Source organism: Trichoderma aggressivum (genome assembly GCF_033847375.1).
Source record: "Trichoderma aggressivum f. europaeum strain CBS 100526 chromosome Unknown scaffold_027, whole genome shotgun sequence".
Taxonomy (NCBI): Eukaryota; Fungi; Ascomycota; class Sordariomycetes; order Hypocreales; family Hypocreaceae; genus Trichoderma; species Trichoderma aggressivum.
The window spans coordinates 117,752-136,768 of record NW_026946393.1 but is presented as its reverse complement, the minus strand read 5'-3'; the positions used below and the strand labels follow the sequence as shown (position 1 = coordinate 136,768).

Here is a 19,017-nt window from a genome sequence, read left to right as displayed (position 1 = left end):
GTAATAATTTGAAGAATGATATGAGAGATTGGTTCTTGATTGAGCCCGAGTGATGAGTTGCTTGATCAAATTTATCAAACCCGTCTTGTCTTCCCCTTATATACTTGGGTCCTCATATTTCGCCAAGGTAACGAGGATCCGTGCTCCGAACATGGAATATCTCTTGACTCCGCATATGATTTTTTTTTCATTACATTACGCTTTCTCAAAATAAGACCAACTCGAGTATCTCGGCCTCCGGAAACAACTGTCAACGCATCTTTGGCCGTTGTAAAACTTCCACACGCCTTGGGGTATCAGAAGGTTCTTCTGAACAAGGAATGTTTCCCTTGACCGATGGTATGGCTGCAGCCATAATTCTGTTAGTGAAAATACTTCCCACCCCCCCGTACTACGTGTAATATATTGGCGTAAACGCTGGCATCCTCAAGGGGAGAGAGGCTTCGGTCGTTGATGATTCCATCATTCAGATTCCACTCCGAAGACAAGGGACGATACATCAGATCTGGCACTTCTTATCGACCTGCCAGGATCTGAGTCATTGAAATCACAAGATTTGATTTTTGCTACGTCATTAATATGGCAACTTCCTCTTCAAGGTATGAGGGTGGGATATCTGGCTCTTCAATACTATCAACTGTTAGCATCATCGTGATACTTCATGGACAAGACACAGTGCCAAATGGGCTGTTATAAACTGTGTCATAGCCTCGCGGCTAATATCTATGCTACAGTAGCATTGAGATCCAGCTAACTGCATGAGTGCTGACTGAGGTGTCCCCAATAGGTAAACCATGGCGAATCCCTCATCCTGCACTGATCTGACCCCGTGGAAAGTTGCCGATTATTAGTCAACCCGTCGGACACATCTTCCGCGAATCCTTGCCCAAGGGGCGTGTGGGTGTTTGCATGCAGTACCTACCGGCTTGATATTACCTATACGGAGTACGAGACAACTAGGTACATGCAGCCTAACCATAAGCATAAGCAAGTCAATGGCAATCCCTCTACTATCACAGAAGTGGAACTGATAGCGAAGCGAGATCCGCCCCGTACAAGGAACTCGGGGTAATGGAATTACTAGAAGCAGATCCGATGGGCAATGTGATCAACCCGAAATGCACATTCACGGTTACCAATTCGCCCGCGTCTCTGCCCTGGCATCTGAATTTGGCAGGTCCTTAACCTCTGGGACGAAAATAGTTTACGCAAGGAGATGACGGTCTGCATTTGTCTCCATGTCATACAGAGCTCCATATACTTTGTCAGAGACACTTAGCTGTCGATCTAGAGGCAGTTTTATCGGGCCGTTTATAGATGCCGGCGAATGACTTGATTGTAAAGGTATGCAGCGCATTATCTAAACTCGGTAGCTGTGCCTACGTACTGTAACTCGAAAAGGGAAAAGCAGGGATTCCGCTTTTAAGATGCTTCTAGCGCAGCTCTAGCGGAATAACGATTAATATTCTAATAACGAGAGTTCAATATAGGTACATGTAGTTTTATGCTCGGGCATGGATAGACCAGAATTTACCCAAGGCGCTTATCCAGATGCCGAGGTGCAAGCTAGGTACATGCAACAAGGCTCCTCAGTTTGACAACATCACCGAATGGAAGACAATACAATACAGAAATACTATGCTTCAAAGAAAAAGGCAGAATCCGCGAAAACATTTGTTGGAATAGCTGCATAAATGTAAATCTATACCTCAGAGTAATTGATACAAAGCTCTCCAATTCCACTTTACTCTACTGAGCTGAAAACTGAGTGACCGTTGACCCATTGAACCAGGTCAGGATATGCACGGCACTTGCGAGGAAACCCTTTTCCAATTACTTTTCCCGTCGCTGAAGTTTCCAGTACATACGGCGCTACGTCGCTGGAGCACGTCAGCACCATCCGTAGGGTCGAGACACAATGGTCGACGTGATGCCGTCGTGTTTTCTCTCCGCCGCTAAACGAGGGCAGTTTGCTGTAGTCCCAGTGGTTTCTATAGATGAATTGCCTCACAAGATTCTACACCAAAGTTTGCCGTATTAGCTTTTGCTTCAACCCGTATTTGTGCTCGTATACGTACCAGACAATGGATTTGATGTGCGCCTTCTAGTAAGCCGCCAACACCACCACCTTGATCTTTGTGCACGAGTCGAAAATCTCCAATCGTCGAGGACTTGTTCAGACTGCCGAGTGAGTCAAGCGGTACACTAAAGGCACCAACTACAATAGCAACATCAGCTTCTATGCGGCCATCAAGCACTGAGATACTTACAATCCCATAACTTTGCCCACGCTGCCTCCGACGCTGAAGAAGGGTAGCCGCTGTATACGTCGGGTTCGAAGAACTGATTGAACGTCGTCCATTCATATCGAACGGCTTCTAAAACAGGGCCTAAAACAATCCCAATTGAATGATTAGTGGAACTTCAAAGACATCATGACGAGGAATTGCACGCACTCGGAGGCGACATTCGCCGTGTACACTTGTCGTCAGAAACATGGTTTGACGCCCTCTCGATATAATACGACGAGGATAAAAACAGACAAAGTGACGCAAACGCAAAGAATATTCGGGAATGGAGCCTTTTCTTCCTCTCAAGGGCCCTCAATTCATCAAAAGACTCATCTGCCAACTCTTCATCATCAGAGGGCGTCGCTACTGACTGGTACCGAAGGTGCTTTGCGAGTCGATTTTTCCACCACATATTAGTTTCGGTAGCCAGCTAACGAATGGGTGTTCTAACTTCAAGTCTAGAATAGAAACGAAAATGTTTTCAGCATCGCAAAGTCAGAAAGACAGAGGGAAGAGCCATCTAGGCTTTGCAGTAAACCCTTCAATGCAACCCTTTCTACGATAGAACAAGCATTTCGCCATATGCAATACCTAGTACAATCCCTGATACCGTTACAACTAAGAGATGAGTAAGATCTTTCATCCGAACTTATTTTAAGCGCTTGATATACGTGTATAATCTTCGGTATCCCGGGATGCTTTTTGCTCTATGCACACGCCCCCTCCACAGGATTCACAAAGGTGCCTACGGTTAGCTTCCGGGACCCCCCCCCTGCAAGAAGATCTGCAGCTACAGCTACACTCCTCGGACGTGTTACGCGTGTTTTCCCACCGTTGTTTTGGTACGGATAAAGCGATTTCTGGGGTAAGATTCTCTGACGGTGAGTGGAAGTCGGGATATGTCGTTTTCGGACCCTCGGAGTCCGAATTGGATAATATTCCTAGTCCTTATCTAGACCACCTAGACAGAAATGGGAACGGAATATATACGAGATATACGAAGTAGACCGAAATACTAGCGAAATCTAGGCACATAGTAAGCATCTTCCTAAAAACCCTGCATATCTACATACCTGGGCCACATTTGCGGTTTCGTAATATTTTAGCGACCGGATATGCAAAGCGGAAAGGGTTATCACGCCTCGGATGATATGACGCGCTGGCACGGCAGTTTACCTACGCTTGGGGAGGTTACCGCGGCATTTGTTCTCGCACCGTTGTCGCTATGCGGCGTGTCATTGTCATAGGCATTGCGGCGGTGTTCTAGTATAGGAAATAATGAAGCATGCCCAATATGATTCCATCTGTTCGTGAGACTTTCCGTTCCCAGGCTGCTTCAGGCTCGGGCTGAGATAAAACTTCATTTGTAAATTTCCTCCAAACTATTAAGCACAACCATAAAAAAAAGAAGATCTAAAAAGTCAACTGAGAACCGGTATTATGCGGATGTTCTCCAGATCGTGGAAACTTCCTTGGCCATCTCCGTCGCCGTGGCGGTCTTCAGAATCTGTTGATTCAGCAGAGGAGCATGGCATGCTTGAGTCGCAACATAGAGAACGCATGCTGAGCCTCGACAAGGATGATGCCTCAGTTCAGAGGGTCTGCGCTGCAAGAAACATTCCAAGAGCCATCATCAGTTTGATGCTTTTCTTCGTGCCTAGCTTCCTTCGCTCTCCCGCCAATACTGTTGAACAGTCTCGCAACGGCGATGCGTCTACTTCGGCACTCGACGGGTTGCGTGGCTACGCGGCTCTGGCCGTTATGAACTATCATATTTTGTACGCATACCAGCCTTTTGTTTTCTACGGCTACGGCCTCTCTGAAAGCTCTGCTACGCAATGTGCACGGCCTCAAGACATACATCACCACAACAGCTGGTTTCATCAGCTACCAATACTCCGGCTCATCTATGTTGGAACTTGGCCAATCTCAGTCTTTTTTGTCCTTTCTGGATTTGTCCTCTCCTATAAGCCGCTGGTGCAATCTCGAGATTCATCTTCTGGCTTTACCAAGGCGGTTAAGTCTGTGACCTCCTGCTTCTTTCGTCGTCCTGTCCGTTTATATGGACCACCAATTGTCGCCAGCTTCATCACCATGCTCGCGATACAGCTTGGTGCTTACGAACAGGGCCGCAAGATATCCAACAATCCCAAATGGGTCACCGTCATTAGTGAGCAACACCAAGAAAGACTGGACTCTTTTGGTGCGCAGCTGTTGCATTGGCTTGACCAATCATGGAGAATGCTCTATGTCTTCTGGTGGGGAGACCTTCACAACCGCTACGATGTGCATTTATGGACAATACCCGTAGAGTTCAGATGCTCGTTGGCTATCTTCCTCATTCTACCGGTGTATATGGTGCTTCGGTCAACTATCCGAATATTTTTGATGATCATCTTGATTGTCTATGTGTATGCACTTGATCGTTGGGATGTGGCTCTCTTTTTCTCTGGCCTTTTGATCGCTGATACCACTATTGCATCAAGAGGAGACGCAATGTCCTTGAGCATCAAGAAGCCTGGCCAAAATTGGCCCGTGGTGGCCATGAAGGTGCTTCTACTGATAGTCAGTCTTTGGTTGATGTCAGCCCCAGATTTCTGTGTCATGGAGACTCCAGGGTTTCGACTCTTGGGTTGGTTGATTCCACCATCAGATCCAGCTCCGAATCGTTTTCTGCCAAATCTTGGTGGTATTCTTCTTGTATCTCTGCTCACTCACACTGAGCAGAAGAATGCTGCTATATCGTGGTTGCTCAATTCAGCCATACCGCAATATCTTGGCCGCATAAGCTACAGTCTCTACATTGTTCATGGACCTTTGATACACACTGTCGGATACGCCGTCCTTCCGTTCTTCTGGACAGTTGCTGGGACTGATGAGGTATGGAGATATGTCGTAGGGTTCATATGGGGGTACCTGGTTCTTCTGGCAGCGGTGATTTATGTTTCTGATGTGTTTTGGAGGGCTGTAGACATGACATTTGTTCGATTGGCCAAATCATGGTTTGCTCGTATGACTCATTCAATATAGACCAAGAGCTACGCGTAAATAGAGTATTGAAAAGAAAACCATTTGTTCATCCAGTTCACAAGCAATATATATAGGCATTTCTTTCAAGATGACATACTTTAATTACCAATTCTTCTAAACTTGTAAACTAGCCATTATGAGATATCATTCTGGTAATCCACCGTGTTCAACTCATGTTGTCCCGCCCACTCACGAATCCTCTCAAAATTACGGCACTTGTGTTGAGTATTAAAGTCAGAATCTATACCTAACGGCCTCCTCGTATCCGTCAGCATCAAATAAGGAGTCACGTCAGACGTGCATTTTAAGAATATTAGTAGACTGTTGATGCAGTGATCCACGTGCTATTTCAATGGTAAGCCATACTGTCTGTGTGGAAGTGGTGGAATTCTTACTTCGCGAACTTGCTGTGGAGTTCCGTCAAATGCTGGTTGCTTGCTATAGTCGTATTCATCTCGGTAAGTATACTGCCTGACGAAATCTAAGCAATGAATTTGATGAAAGACTATATGAGATTGTTAGCCAAAAGAAAAAAAAGATTTGGTTAAGATACATTACAACACTGTGACTCACTTTCAAGGTTTCCGATTATACCGCCTCCAACTTCTGGTTTGGCTCTTTTCCAGTCTACTTCCTTGGATTTGTTGAGTGCATCAAGCTTATCCAAAGGGATGTTCACCGGGCCAACTTCGATAAAGTCAGTCCATGAAGCTCATGTTAAGGTGAATAATGGACTTACAATTCCACAAGTCAAGCCATGCCCTCTCAAGTTCTGGGGTAGGTTTTCCCCTGTAGATAGATTTCTCATTGAACTTGTTTTGGAATTGAACATCGACATATTCAACAGCCTCTAGCGCCGGTGCTGCTCAGGTACGCAATCTCAGTATTAAATCTCCCATCACAGCTGCAATAGTCACTTACACCAGACTGAAAGTTTTTTTGCGCACTGCTCTGAGGATGGCTCCTTGGTAACAGCTGCCACGAGAAGGATAAGAACCGCAACAAGGAGGAAAGTTGTAAATAGCCAAGCGATAGGGCCAAAGAGATGCCAAGTCAATGATTTCAAAGGATTACGAGTTATCTTCTCTTGTGTACCAGAAGAGCCATCTTCTTCAACATCGGCCTCTTCTGCGACAAGGCTGTATCCATATTCAGGAGCCATTTTGAACGTAGAATCGGGAAACAGTCTCAGCAACAACAAGATGGCGAAATGGTTAAGGAGCAAAGACAAAAAAATGGTGACCGGATTGATACATAGGTACAGGCAAGAGGCCTAAGGGCCTAAGGTTTTCTTGCAATGCTGACCTCTCCAAAGGGATCAACCACGCTATCTTTGTTTCCACTCCCAATGGCAACCCAAGATCATTGTAGGAAAGTACAAGGCCTCGACCCTGGGTGCCCCCAGTCACAATTGTCCCTCCAATCAGCGCTCTGTATATGTCATGATTCATGGCAGTGAGTTTCACGACCAGCATTTCCGGAGTAACCCGAAGCCCGAGTCACGTATCAGAGAGTTTCCACTCTCTATCGGTGAGAGACGTGGCAATGGTGCCCGCTTACAAGTACACACCCTCTGCAGATGAGGTATGCGAAGGGCATCATCTTCCCAATCCCTGCTAGTCGAGTCGCCGACCAAGCATGGATGTTTATTTCGACCCCGCCCTTTCTTCCGAAGATTCTGGATGCACCGTGTTACAGCCACCCCCTCTCTTCCTACTCATGCTTGTCAGATCCCCCGAGAGATAGACTACTTGTACGATACTACACTAGTGTGGGGTCGCAAGCATACAAGCATAAGCCTGATTTATTCTTGCTGAGTCTATCATCGCAAAGTCTCCGGCCGTGATGCATCTAAGTGAAGGTAGCGTAGCAGGTTTTGGCTCAGGCTCTCAGTGCAATTCTTTGCTCCCCAACAACTGCAGCCTCGCCTTTCGTCCTCTGCTCCTCTCCACACCGGTTTTACACTCAGAAAGATGAAGTTCATAGATATGATATCCAAAATCAGGCCAAACAGCCTCGAAAAGGCGGACGAGCAATACCACGATGAGGATGAGGCCCAATCGTTTCTTTCCAATGGCAAAGAAGATGGTAAAGCCAAGTTGATCTCTTGGCGATTTATGGAAGATGGAACATTGCCTTGGAAAGTTGCGACGGTTGTACTTGCAGTCTCCCTTGGCCTCTCTTTATTCTTCGGCCAGCGAGTCCAGCGCGACCATAGTTATGAAACCGGCTTTATAACTGAACTTCGTCAGTATTTCATACATTGGATGAGTTGCGATTGCAAAGTAGTCGCTAACAGCTCCAGAACCTGCTATATCTGCCATCAAATTGAATAGACAACAGTTTTACGGAAATATTGTCGTCAACGCATCCAACCAATTTGAACTGATGCTCAACCCGAGCGAAGAGCGCTATGTCGGCCGCCCGACTGCAGAACTAGATGCAGCGTGGGACAGAATCGTAGGCAAGTCATTGTCAATATTACCGATGCCCTATTCGACTGTTAACATTTATACATCTAGGCTCTTACGTTGCCTTGACGGCAGATGAAGCCAGTAAAGTTCAGGGCCAAATCTCAGTTGACAGTGGCAAATATTATGTTGTTCCACACGTCCGACATAGTCTTCACTGCGTCAATTATCTTCGAAAGGTCGCGTACGACAAGTATTATCCGACCATTCGCACTGAGAACAAGCCAACAGTTCCCACGTTCCATATGCACGTTGGTAAGTCATTCTCTCTGTGAAACGATGTTGAGCAATGTACTAATCGACGGTAGATCACTGCGTCGAAATACTACGTGAGACGATTCAATGCCAAGGTGACCTGACTCCTGTACCGCATGTATGGTCTGAAGGAAAGCAAATGTACTTGGCCGACACTTCATTAGTACACACTTGCAGGGACTACTCTGCTCTCGTGAATTGGCAAGATGAGAGAGATGAGGCATGGAAGACTGGTAAGATTCATAATTGATGTAGAAGATGTTTAGGTCGTGTTAATCGAAGAGAGTTTGTTTTATTCATTTCTACCATCATCTTCCACTCGGAAACTTCACATAGCACAAATTTGTAGTTAAATGATAGGGCAGTAAAAATGCATATAAACTTCTCAACTATCCAAACTCTACTTATGGAATTCTAGAGAGTTGCACAACGTTCTTTGGCTTCTCCGGGAAATCATCAACCGCATGGCTCTGTGCCCATTTCTCTACAGGCTCCCAGTCATAACACATACGCGCGACGTTGAAGTTCGCCGTAGGGGCTTTCCTCCCCTTGACCCAATCATACAAAACGAGTCCCGTATCGCGGTCGCTACTCAGATTAATGAGTGTATAGAGATCAGACATTAGGTATATAACGTACCACTCCAGTTTTTGTCTCAAAATCTCTATGCAGTGGTCTACTCGTCCGTGCCACTCTTGGGGATTCTCGTCGTAACTGGCTTTCTCATCCGGATATGAGTCCATGTATGACGCTCTGAAGAGATTGTACAGGCAGTGTAGCTGGTGGGTGTATTCAAATGTCGCTAGATAGCGCCCGTCGTCAAGACGAACTGCTTCTTCTGTAAACTGTGGCATCGAGGCCTTGAATTGCTCTTCATCCACGCTGAAAGTCCAAGTTTGCCAATATTTTCCCCACGCATCATCAACTTCTTTTGTGGGTGGGCCCCGGAAAGGAGACGATTGATTGAACGTGCCATTAGTGCGTACCATGTGGTGGGTTGAGAGATCTGTATTATCCCAGAAAATGTCTACTGTTGCGGGATACGGTTAGCTCTCTTCTCGAGGGGGAGACATTAACTCTATCATACGGGGTGCCTGTGGAGGTGTCGATAAAGTGGGAGGCCGTGTTGCTGCATCGAGACCGAGTTGCTGACACGAGTGCCAATTTGCTCGTGGGATTACAGCCTGGGTGATGATGGATCCTAGAAGTCCGCCGCCGACAAATGGCAGGAAAGCCGAGGTACAAAATTTACTGCCCTCTCCTAGCTTCATCTTGTTGATATGCAATGTGTCGTTGATAAGGTCCGTAGTTGGTAATATAGCAGAGGTATGAAGGAGAGGAAAAGAGGACTGGACTAATGGGGGGCGGCCGGCTTATATATATGACCGGCAACCTGATAGGCAGTCATACATGGGCTGCTTTCTCTATCGCCTAATCACGTATATGGAACTTCTAAGGCTTTGGTCATTCCATATTTTACAACATATATTTAATACTTCTCGCACACGATGTCAATAGGGCTATTTTTCTACCTAAACCAATATCAACTACTCACGGCTGACACTATACAGATTTGGCACCTTATGCAGCGTGGTACTCTCTCTCTCCTTCGTCCATTCTAGAATCTTATCAAAATTGCGGCAATTATGCAACGTGTTAAAATCCGGCGACTCCTTCTGGGCCTTTTCTGGGGTCAACATGATTAAATATGGCGTTGTGTCGCCCAAACACATGAGCACCTCCCGAAGCCTCTGCACACAACCGTCAACTCGAGCCATTATTTGCTCCTCCGTACCTTGGAATGCATCCAAGTAAGAGTAGTCGTACTCTTCCCTGTATGTGTGTTGCCGCAAAAGGTTTAAGCATCCCAGATTTCTAAAGACCTCAAGATAGGCCAAAGCGCCATTGCCGCTCTCTGGCTGCACTAATTGAGTCTCTGCATCATCTAAACCTGACAATTTCTTTGTTGGGATAACAATGGGATAATCTTTCTCTCATTGTTAGTATTCAATAATGCCTAAAGGGCTGTTGAAAAGATACATACGCTGCAATGAAGCGTTCCACACTTCTTCAAGCTCTACGGTTGGAACCCCAACATAGATTGACTTTTGAGAAAAGCCATTCTGAAACGTTTGCCAGGTATACTCAACTGCGTCCCATGCAGGAGCTTCTACATGTTAGTATATTATAGGTGATAACTTCGAATCTCACTACTTACACCATGAAGACACGCTCTTGGCACATTCCAGGTCGCTTGGCTCAAAACGTTGGCCCGCAAGGAGGAGCACCAACGAGAGTGCCAGGAAGGTAAACGAGAGGCCAGCATAAATGCTCTTTGATGAAAACATTTCAGATGTGAGGTGAGCTCTATTGTTGTCCTGATGGTGGAGGACAATTGCTCCCTAATGTGCATGTGCGTTTGAGAGTGGAATATGGACTTTGCAAGTCTTAGTCCTTAGGGGGGCATCGATAACTCCCTGAAACCCTTCAGCCTAAGGTCGTCATAGCTTGATGGTTATGCTTGTCTTTGATCTGCGTGGACGTTTCTAATCTTAGCGAAAGCATCTCTATCCGTGTACACAAAGTACTTCCCACGTCACTTCTAGATTCTCGCACGAGTAATGGCGATGAAGGCGCTTAAGCGCCCAGTTTACAATGTGACACGTAGCAACGACTAGCAGGGTAAACACTGTTATTACTCCGTATCGGCAAACTTTGGTATGGGGTGTCGGTAAGACTACGTGTATCTCCCACGGAGTGAAGAAATCGCCCTTGTTGCTATACAGTGTCTAAACGGGGAATGAGAGATTGCTGTGTGTGGATTCTTTGGACTAGGTGCGACCATCCCTGTAGATCTCACGGAATACTAGTGTTACCGTACAGCCATTAGGCGTAGTCCTCCCCTACCTCCTCCGTAGGGCTCGAATCTTTCGGATCTGACGCAGATAAGAGGGGTGTGCCTCTTAACGCGGGGCGAAGAGCGGAAGGGAGCAAGGGGGGTAAAGCCTTAAACGGGAAGCAGACGCCCCTACGGAATAGGCTGTTGATGGAGACAGTAACCCTTGTCCTCTATGCAAATCCTCACGCCCAGAAGGGGGTACGGAGTCCTAGTTTATACAACTACCAGTATATTCAGAGGACGAAAGAGGGGGGATTGTAATAATCGCCCCGATGCAAGTCTCCGTTCAGTCCGACGGATACCGACAGTATCCCAAACATCTGGATGATCCGGCTGACACCTGGTAAAGCGGATATACATATGTGGTTGCATCAAGATCTAGGCTCTTGAGTTAGTCACCAATTACTAACACAACTAATGAATTGTTGATCTTCCGCAATGGGTTGGCTATTCTTAACTCGACTTTAGCTAGACACAACTAACTTGCCGATGACTCGCAAATCGCCTTTAGTTACACAGTTGAAACAAAGATACTATTTTTTATCTTTGCAATCCTGAGTTGTCAAAATGAATGCCATCTACTCTGTGCGAGCGCTTCAAGATTCACTACTGTCTCGCGCCAGTTGAGAGCTGCGAGCCAAAATCAGCGCTTTGCGTCCAAAAAGTCCCCGCAAGTAGAATACATCATAGATGCGTAAGGTAGAGAGCGCAGGAGTTGAAGAAAACTTATTTCGAGTATCCAATTATCACAAGTCTTCTAAACAGTACAAGTTGGAGCCTTTGGCTGCATTTTGCTATCGTATTTTTTTAAATCGTAGAATTATTATACTACAAGCTGGTTGCTATATCTACCTTCAAAGTCAAGAGAAATCTGAATCAAATCATACTTTATGGTCGTTGTGATCCTTGTGCTTCAGAAATTCCGGCTCCTCAAGCCTGCTGCTCTTGAGCTCCACGTACGAGTATGCAATGGGACCTGGATCTTCAAATATTTGTCCACAGTGCTTCACGTGGCGCTCATTGTCGTATCTCGGCTCGATCAATACCCCCGTAAACCGTGCTCGTTGTTGTTTTCTCCAGTAGTAAAAGCAGTGCATGAAATGCCACCGGGTCGTAGTCCAAAAGAAGCCGTTGTTATCTGCCAATGCACCGACTTCGTCTATACTCAACAGTCGCGAATGCTCTGCATCCACCCAATACTGCCAAGTGCCGTTCTCTCCATCTCCCATCTTTTCAAACTCGGCAACTAATTCACTGTCGATGCATTGCGGAGGCAACCATGCGGCGGCAATAGTATCGTATTTACAGCCCATTGTGCGTGCCTCAGCCGTGCTGGAGCCGCAGTCACATCTGGTCCCCGTTGAAGTAGGTCGCGATTGCATGTATACTGCAATAGCAGCGGCTAGGGCGAGGACAACCAAGATAACATCTTTGATTATAATGAGGATAGTCACATAACCAAGTTTACTTCGCTTCCGAGGCGCAAGAATTGGATCATTCTCATTGCCTGTTTCCCCGAGTTCGATCCTGTAGAAACAGATGCATCAGTATTCTGAAGTAGAGATCAATGTTAAACAGTAAGACTGAGCAATCCCACGCTTACTTTTGGTATTCGTGTACCATTGTTCAATAGAATTGGAATTTTTTTTAATGCTGGCAATGATGAATGAAGTGGTATGAGGCCAACATTGGCACCAAACGCAGCGGAAAATGATGATATCGAAGTGCCTTGACACAAACGTCGGTTCAACGTCAAAAGAGAAAAATAATCTAACAATTGGTGCCTCACCGCAACCTAGGACAAGAGACAGCCACAGGACAGGGCGCCAAAGTCAGCTCGGGCGGCGTGACTTGAGTCAAGCATCATTGTCCAAAATCTCGAATTACGGTAAGATAGATACGGAACCCCCCCTGTGTTGCAAGGATCAGCCCCTACCTGTATGCATGCATTAGTGTCGTATCCCATGCGGGGTGTGAAGAGTTAGGATACAGATTCCATTCCGCTATCCTGGGGGTATGGGGACTTTTGAGCCCTACAGTAGATGCAGCCCGAGAGTCAATGTAACCGCACCTCAAATGCCGTATCTCAAATAAGCATTTGCCTCGGTTCCGCCTCGTCTACGCTTATGCAAATGGCGGGATAGAGCGGACGATAGGGTGGATAATACAGCGGAGAGTCGAACGGGGTTTTCCCGTTGTGTTGTGGCAAATAACCGTATCTGACAGCAAATTCGTAAGCATGTGTAAAATTAGCAGGTTTACTTTGGGCAAAAGAAAATCTTAGATATGTAACGTACTCTATTCAGGAAGGTGATAAGAATGCTAGTTTCACAGCCCAAACATGTATCATTGTGGAGGCTTAGGGTAGACTTTTACTTCCATATGTATAGAGTAGGTTTATGTAGATATTGAGACTGACCTCAGTTAGGACAGGGGTCCACGGAGAATTGAAGCTTAGATACATGCGATTATAGCCCTTCTCCCTCGTCTTGCTTATTCCTAGTAACCGTCTCGGATTTTTCACCAAGATCTTATCTTGCTATGGGAGCCAGCTTTCCAAGGTCGGGAACAGGCCTTGATGGGAGCGTGTTCTCATAGATGTTCATAAACCGCAGCAACGTCTCTTCCTCGCCGGCCTTGGCAATTAAACAAGTGCCGTATGCCCTGCCATTGTACGATAGAATTCCAAGAGGAACATTGGCGGTTGGGTAGCCTAGTTTACATTTCCAATTAGTTTCAATACAACATCCATCTTCATGCTCTTCTACACACCTGCAGCTGCGCCATGGATCAGCAGCGCCGAATCAGTGGGCGCAGCAATAATGTTCACCCCTTCAGTATCGAAGGTAGAGTCCAAAAGTTGTCTCGCCTTTGCCCGTAGGCCCTTCTTGAGAAACTCAATCTCTTCTTCCTCGTCGGCGTTGTCCAGACACTTGTGAAGATCATTCTGGTCAGGGAATGCTGAAGAGTGATTAGCGACCTTGAGGAACTGCCAAGTGGCTCAGATAGCTTACGATGAGGGAGGGCGTCATCTTTGTGCTCTTCATTGAACTTGATAACATCAGCAAGCGAGCGAACAGGCGATTCCTCGTACTCCTTGAGAAAATTGTCAATGGTTCTGTTCTTGCAATCCCAAACTATAGTTCGAATTAGTCGTGTAAATAGATTGATGCAAAACCGTCACTTTAATCACATAAACTTGAACGTGACTTACATGCAATCTTCATAAACGCCTCTTTGCCATCGACGGTCAACTCTGAAACATCCGGGACAACAACAGGATAATGGATAACGCCTCCAGCTTCCTTTAACTTAGAGACAACCAGCTCGTAAGTCTCAATCTACTCAACGTAAGCACTCAATGAACGCGACAAAAAGGTCATATCAACGACTGACCATCTCTTCTGCTGTGCCCTCATGATGTCTACACATTGAGTCTCCAAGATTCCATATCCTCGGATCAACGAAGCCAACTGACAAATTTTGCCAGTCTTTTTGTCCTGTAAAGATCAGTTTGCGACCCAGGAGTATCTCAGTTACAGGTACAAGATCATTGGTTGATTTCGCCATTGGTCCGGCGGCATCGTAGAGTTCACTTAGGGAGAATACTCCTGTCATATCAACATCCCCAACCGTAGGCTTGATTGCATACAGGGCGTTTCGGGACGCAGGTACCATAATCGATCCTGTAGTCTCACTGCCTATCGACAGAGGGGCAAATCCAGCAGCTACAGCTACCGCTGGTCCTGTCGATGAGCCTCCGGGTGACTGTGCACATGCTCCATTAGACGAAAGTTTAGGGTAACAAGGTGACTAAGAATGGTATTGAACGAACAGAGTGACCAAGGATTGTCTCATTATCCTCAATCTTGCCAACATACGGAGACAGCGTCTGGCCGCCGTAAGCAGACCACCCAGGCATCATGGCTGAGGTCTTTAAGCCACAGAACTCGGTCAAATTGGCCTTTCCCAGGATGATGAGGCCAGCATCTATTAAGTTTTGTACCAACGGAGCATTCTTTCTGCATTTGGCTTGCACCAGTGCGAAAGAGCCCGCAGTTGTAGGCATCCCAAGCTCTGAAGCCGTCATAATGCTATCCTAAACCAAGACACAAAAGAAATGTATCAGAACTAATCGAATCCAACATGTAGATAAGCTCATACCTTTAGAACAATGGGTATGCCATGGAAAGGGCCGCGAAGAGCTCCAGCAACGCGCTCAGCATCGAGCGCTGCTGCGGTGTCTCTAAGAGCATCTCGAGGAGCGAGTGAGATGAAGGCATTAAGGGCCGGATTATGTGCATCTATCTGGGCGAGGTATGTCTCAATAATCTGAACGCTATTTAATTTCCCACTAACTAGTCGCCGTTGCAGCTCGACAGTTGTCGCTGTCAATGGGTCAAACAGGAGAGTAGACATGTCGAGACTACGGTATGGAGAGATTCAAGAGTGTACTGTTGCGAGCCAAGTGGGCGCGACGAAGTGAAAGTTGCTACCGCGAGTATACAAGAGAGCGATAAAAACCAAATACGACAACTACGAGCTACTCGTATGCCACAAATCTGGCTAGTCATGATGGGCGAAGTGGTGTGTTAGAATGAGTTGCATTACCTGCCTGATTTGGCATCTATGGATTACCTACCCGAGCACTAAACTTTATGCAAGCGTGGCTAACTCTAAGCCGTAAGTCAGAACCTCTCATAGGAGAATCCGGAGGATTCAAAACTTTTCAGTTGGCATTTAATATCAGGCTCAGCAATGCTAACCCGGAATTGTAAGCTTGCTAACCTGCATCCAACTTTGAAGAGCCTATTAGCGGGGTAATCTCTGAGATGGTTGGATAGTTGTCTGGGATCCTGGCGGGTATTATCTTGATTACTATACGGACAAGGGGTAGTATTGCTCTATTAGGTGTAAAAGCCTCGGAATACGACTGTTGGTATTGTCTGGTATGCAGCAAAAGCTCTAAGGATATAGATTCGAAGCCGTACCGTGACTCGAGGTAAGACGAAACTTACTGCAAGAGGAAAGGCATCTGCAGGCTGATCAGACCCAAAACCTGGAAGTACTTGTGTAAGACTCATGTTTTTTGTGATACCGCGAGGGTTCAGAAGACCCATTTATCAGCCTGATAGCGGAGCATTGATATCATGGCGGAATCCGAAGGGGACATGGAATTTGCAGGATTAGGAAAGGCATTGGTCATATCGATTTTTGTTGACAGCACTCGGTAATATTTTATCTCATCCGGACCACAGTGCAGTAAGCTCAACCACCCAAGCCCACTTCCTCTAAAGCCGGGAGCAAGGGTCTATGCGGGTAGTAGTTGAATCGGGCGCTATACTCGTACATGTTGTATGCGGAGATTCCGTTACGCCCGTGTTGATCATATTCATTCAGATGGCAGAAATACCCCATGTCCGGTTATCAGAAGCGATACCGTGTGCTCGTATGTAACCTCGTCTCTCGTCTATTCGTATATCCTCTATTTACACACTCCCTCCGTACTCGTACACACGGGCAAGTGCCGACCAAGATGCCACCCCCTCCCTGTATGATGATCCCGTCTTTAGGGCGGTTAAGCTCCGTCAGCACTAAGACCTGGAAATATCGTAAGTGGATCATGAGGTAACTCTTTATCTGCAAAGCATCACTTCATGTAATTGCATGGTAACAGCACAGCCGACGAGGCATTTTCCTTTGTATTACTGACAATACAAGGCTCTTCGTAGCCTAATTCCCATGCTCTCTTTGACCGATCCACTCATTCTAAGAGAGAGCGTACTGTACGGCCTTCGAAAGAATAGTCTGAAGTCGGCTGACAAGCGGTATTGGTGACGAGTCACGGTACATAGGCACACCCAGTCTTCAGTGTACCTGTGTGCTGTCTTTGAAGCTTGGGCGTTTTGCAACGTTCAGTTTGCTACTCACAACCTTCTCTTTTTCGACGGACATTTTGGAAAGCCAAATCCCAGCTCTCCTGGCTTTCTATTACAATATGGCCATTCGTACATTCACAGTACTCTTGTTATTATGCCGATCAGTATTTGGTATTCAGAGGTCATTTGTTCTTGACCAGCAATGGGCAAACCATCAGCAATGCGTTGATATGAATGGTGACCAGGCATTCCAGCCCAGCACTGCATCTTCCCTCGTCGTCACGTTTGATGCTGCCGCAGAGGGCTCAGTGAGTGTGGTTGTCTTTGAGCTGGGAGATGAACATCTAGGAGGCATTCACCTTCCTGGTACTCAGGACGTAAGTTGCACCTCCCAAGCTTCTATAGTAGAGACATCCGGTGGCTTGTCTAACACCTCTATCACATCGCCAGAAAGAAATTTTTTGCAACTCACAAAACGTTGAGCGGAAGCTCTGCAAAGAAAGCGAGATTGGTCAATTCTTAATCTCGGACCATGCTAGAGCGAAAGCAAAGTACCCCATGATTACTCGCGCCATCGACTTGACGAAGCCCATAGCGATTGTGTATCCCGTCCAAGGCCCAGGCTATTTCTGCGCCGCAACGTACAGCCAGTCAGCCAAGTCGTACTCAGGTACATTGTTGGCGATCGATACAAATGGGATCCTCCCAGCGTTCCGGGACGGCTCGCGCGCCATCTATACATTCTTGGCGCCGTTCTGGTTTTTGTTGAATTCTATATGGGTCTATTTCGTTACACACCGGGCTTTGACACAGCTTATAGACCCTTTCAAGGCTGTGCTAGGCACCTTATCAATTGCCCAAGTTGGATTCAGATGGGGCTACGTACAGCTTGAGGAGTCCAAAGCAGCATCTACTTTGCAGATTTTGTGGTACACTCTCGAGCTGACCCAAAACTCTCTCGTCATGTTTATTATCCATAAGTTAGTCACTGGAAGTGAAGCTTCACCACCGGACAGCATGCGGTCAAAGATTGTCAGAAGGATTATCCCATATGCCTATCTGGCTATTTTCCTCGCTATATTTGTCCTTGCATCGCTCGCAGACTTTACTGCTACAGCTGAGAGCATTCGGCCTGCCATTGTTACTATTTTTCTCGGAATCTATCTGTTCGTCGGCGCTGCTGCTGCTGCCTTTATGCTTGCAAGACGACGTACTACTACTCATGAACACCAGGGAGGGTTTTCAACGGAAGATAAACTCATTCGAAAACCACTCTCATTTGTTCTTGCGGCCCTATGTATCCCAATCATTGCTATTGCGGGTTTCAACATCTGGGCAATTCTAAAAGTCGGTGGCGACGGTGCGAAATTTGCGCACATGTTCTGGCACAGTCGCTTCGGGGTCATTGATATGCCATATGAACCACTGTTTCTTATATTGGTCATGGTTGTGGCGGGGCTCAGCACATATCAAGCACATAGACATGATGAAATGGCAGACATGACGAGCATGGAGACTGACGGTTTGATGACCTACAAACCCGTATCAATGGATTCGAGTGAGTTGGTAGAAGAGGAAAGGGAAGAGAAATAGGTGTGTCGAGTGGAGCAGTGGCCTTTGTATGTCATTTATGAGATATACTTACATGGCAATGGAGCCATATGAGGACAGTAGGTAGCGTCGAAGATATAAAACAAAATTGTGCGCATACTTTATTTCTACATATTCTGCGGAGCTTATATATTGGTATCTTGAGACTTCTATTGCTAAAATCTGATACTATTTGCGAAACGCTATCATTGAACTCTGATCGCAATGCTGTCCCCTTCTAACTGGGCTCCAGAGTTCTTACCCACTGATCATTTCATTGATGTTGAGCCAGCCGCTACTTGTCGACATGACGACTGGGGAATGCTCGCATTACATATCGTGCTCAGATTAATACAGGATAATGGCGGATGCTTTTAGCAGTGCCTAAAACTATTGTCACTTAACACCAACCGTCTAGAATTGTGTCTAGGGCAGCAGAAGAGGCTATTTCCCATATAGAGAACGTATCTAAACCACAGTTCAAAGACGTTGCAACGTCTATATCGCAACGCCGTAAGCATAGTGCATACCTTGCACTTACACGAGCTCTGTCAAGGACTTCTTCAAGTCTGTACACCCTTCAACCCTGCTTTAGTCTTTCC

The 19,017-nt window shown here is 46.3% G+C and overlaps 7 protein-coding genes across 7 annotated transcripts; 3 read left to right on the top strand and 4 right to left on the bottom strand.

Moving 5' to 3' along the window:
- Positions 1 to 3,851: 3,851 nt before the first annotated feature.
- On the top strand, positions 3,852 to 5,339 carry Triagg1_6683 (uncharacterized protein; the record flags this gene model as incomplete). Its single annotated transcript, XM_062901334.1, has 2 exons — positions 3,852 to 5,171; positions 5,322 to 5,339. 2 exons carry the CDS (start codon positions 3,852 to 3,854, stop codon positions 5,337 to 5,339), a joined length of 1,338 nt encoding a protein of 445 aa, XP_062754299.1.
- A 373-nt stretch (positions 5,340 to 5,712) lies between these two features.
- Positions 5,713 to 6,483, bottom strand: Triagg1_6682 (uncharacterized protein; the record flags this gene model as incomplete). The annotated part of the gene is made up of 4 exons (XM_062901333.1): positions 5,713 to 5,759; positions 5,895 to 6,008; positions 6,061 to 6,183; positions 6,243 to 6,483. The coding sequence occupies 4 exons, from the start codon at positions 6,481 to 6,483 to the stop codon at positions 5,713 to 5,715; spliced, it is 525 nt and encodes a 174-aa protein (XP_062754298.1).
- Positions 6,484 to 7,294: 811 nt separating this feature from the next.
- On the top strand, positions 7,295 to 7,861 carry Triagg1_6681 (uncharacterized protein; the record flags this gene model as incomplete). The annotated part of the gene is made up of 3 exons (XM_062901332.1): positions 7,295 to 7,568; positions 7,627 to 7,781; positions 7,844 to 7,861. The coding sequence occupies 3 exons, from the start codon at positions 7,295 to 7,297 to the stop codon at positions 7,859 to 7,861; spliced, it is 447 nt and encodes a 148-aa protein (XP_062754297.1).
- Positions 7,862 to 8,451: 590 nt separating this feature from the next.
- On the bottom strand, positions 8,452 to 10,395 carry Triagg1_6680 (uncharacterized protein; the record flags this gene model as incomplete). Its single annotated transcript, XM_062901331.1, has 6 exons — positions 8,452 to 8,635; positions 8,687 to 9,077; positions 9,135 to 9,401; positions 9,603 to 10,034; positions 10,092 to 10,214; positions 10,266 to 10,395. The coding sequence occupies 6 exons, from the start codon at positions 10,393 to 10,395 to the stop codon at positions 8,452 to 8,454; spliced, it is 1,527 nt and encodes a 508-aa protein (XP_062754296.1).
- A 1,432-nt stretch (positions 10,396 to 11,827) lies between these two features.
- Positions 11,828 to 12,569, bottom strand: Triagg1_6679 (uncharacterized protein; the record flags this gene model as incomplete). Its single annotated transcript, XM_062901330.1, has 2 exons — positions 11,828 to 12,473; positions 12,550 to 12,569. 2 exons carry the CDS (start codon positions 12,567 to 12,569, stop codon positions 11,828 to 11,830), a joined length of 666 nt encoding a protein of 221 aa, XP_062754295.1.
- A 908-nt stretch (positions 12,570 to 13,477) lies between these two features.
- On the bottom strand, positions 13,478 to 15,365 carry Triagg1_6678 (uncharacterized protein; the record flags this gene model as incomplete). The annotated part of the gene is made up of 7 exons (XM_062901329.1): positions 13,478 to 13,659; positions 13,719 to 13,907; positions 13,961 to 14,083; positions 14,161 to 14,287; positions 14,343 to 14,714; positions 14,782 to 15,045; positions 15,111 to 15,365. The coding sequence occupies 7 exons, from the start codon at positions 15,363 to 15,365 to the stop codon at positions 13,478 to 13,480; spliced, it is 1,512 nt and encodes a 503-aa protein (XP_062754294.1).
- Positions 15,366 to 17,055: 1,690 nt separating this feature from the next.
- Positions 17,056 to 18,418, top strand: Triagg1_6677 (uncharacterized protein; the record flags this gene model as incomplete). The annotated part of the gene is made up of 2 exons (XM_062901327.1): positions 17,056 to 17,202; positions 17,276 to 18,418. 2 exons carry the CDS (start codon positions 17,056 to 17,058, stop codon positions 18,416 to 18,418), a joined length of 1,290 nt encoding a protein of 429 aa, XP_062754293.1.
- Positions 18,419 to 19,017: the final 599 nt, after the last annotated feature.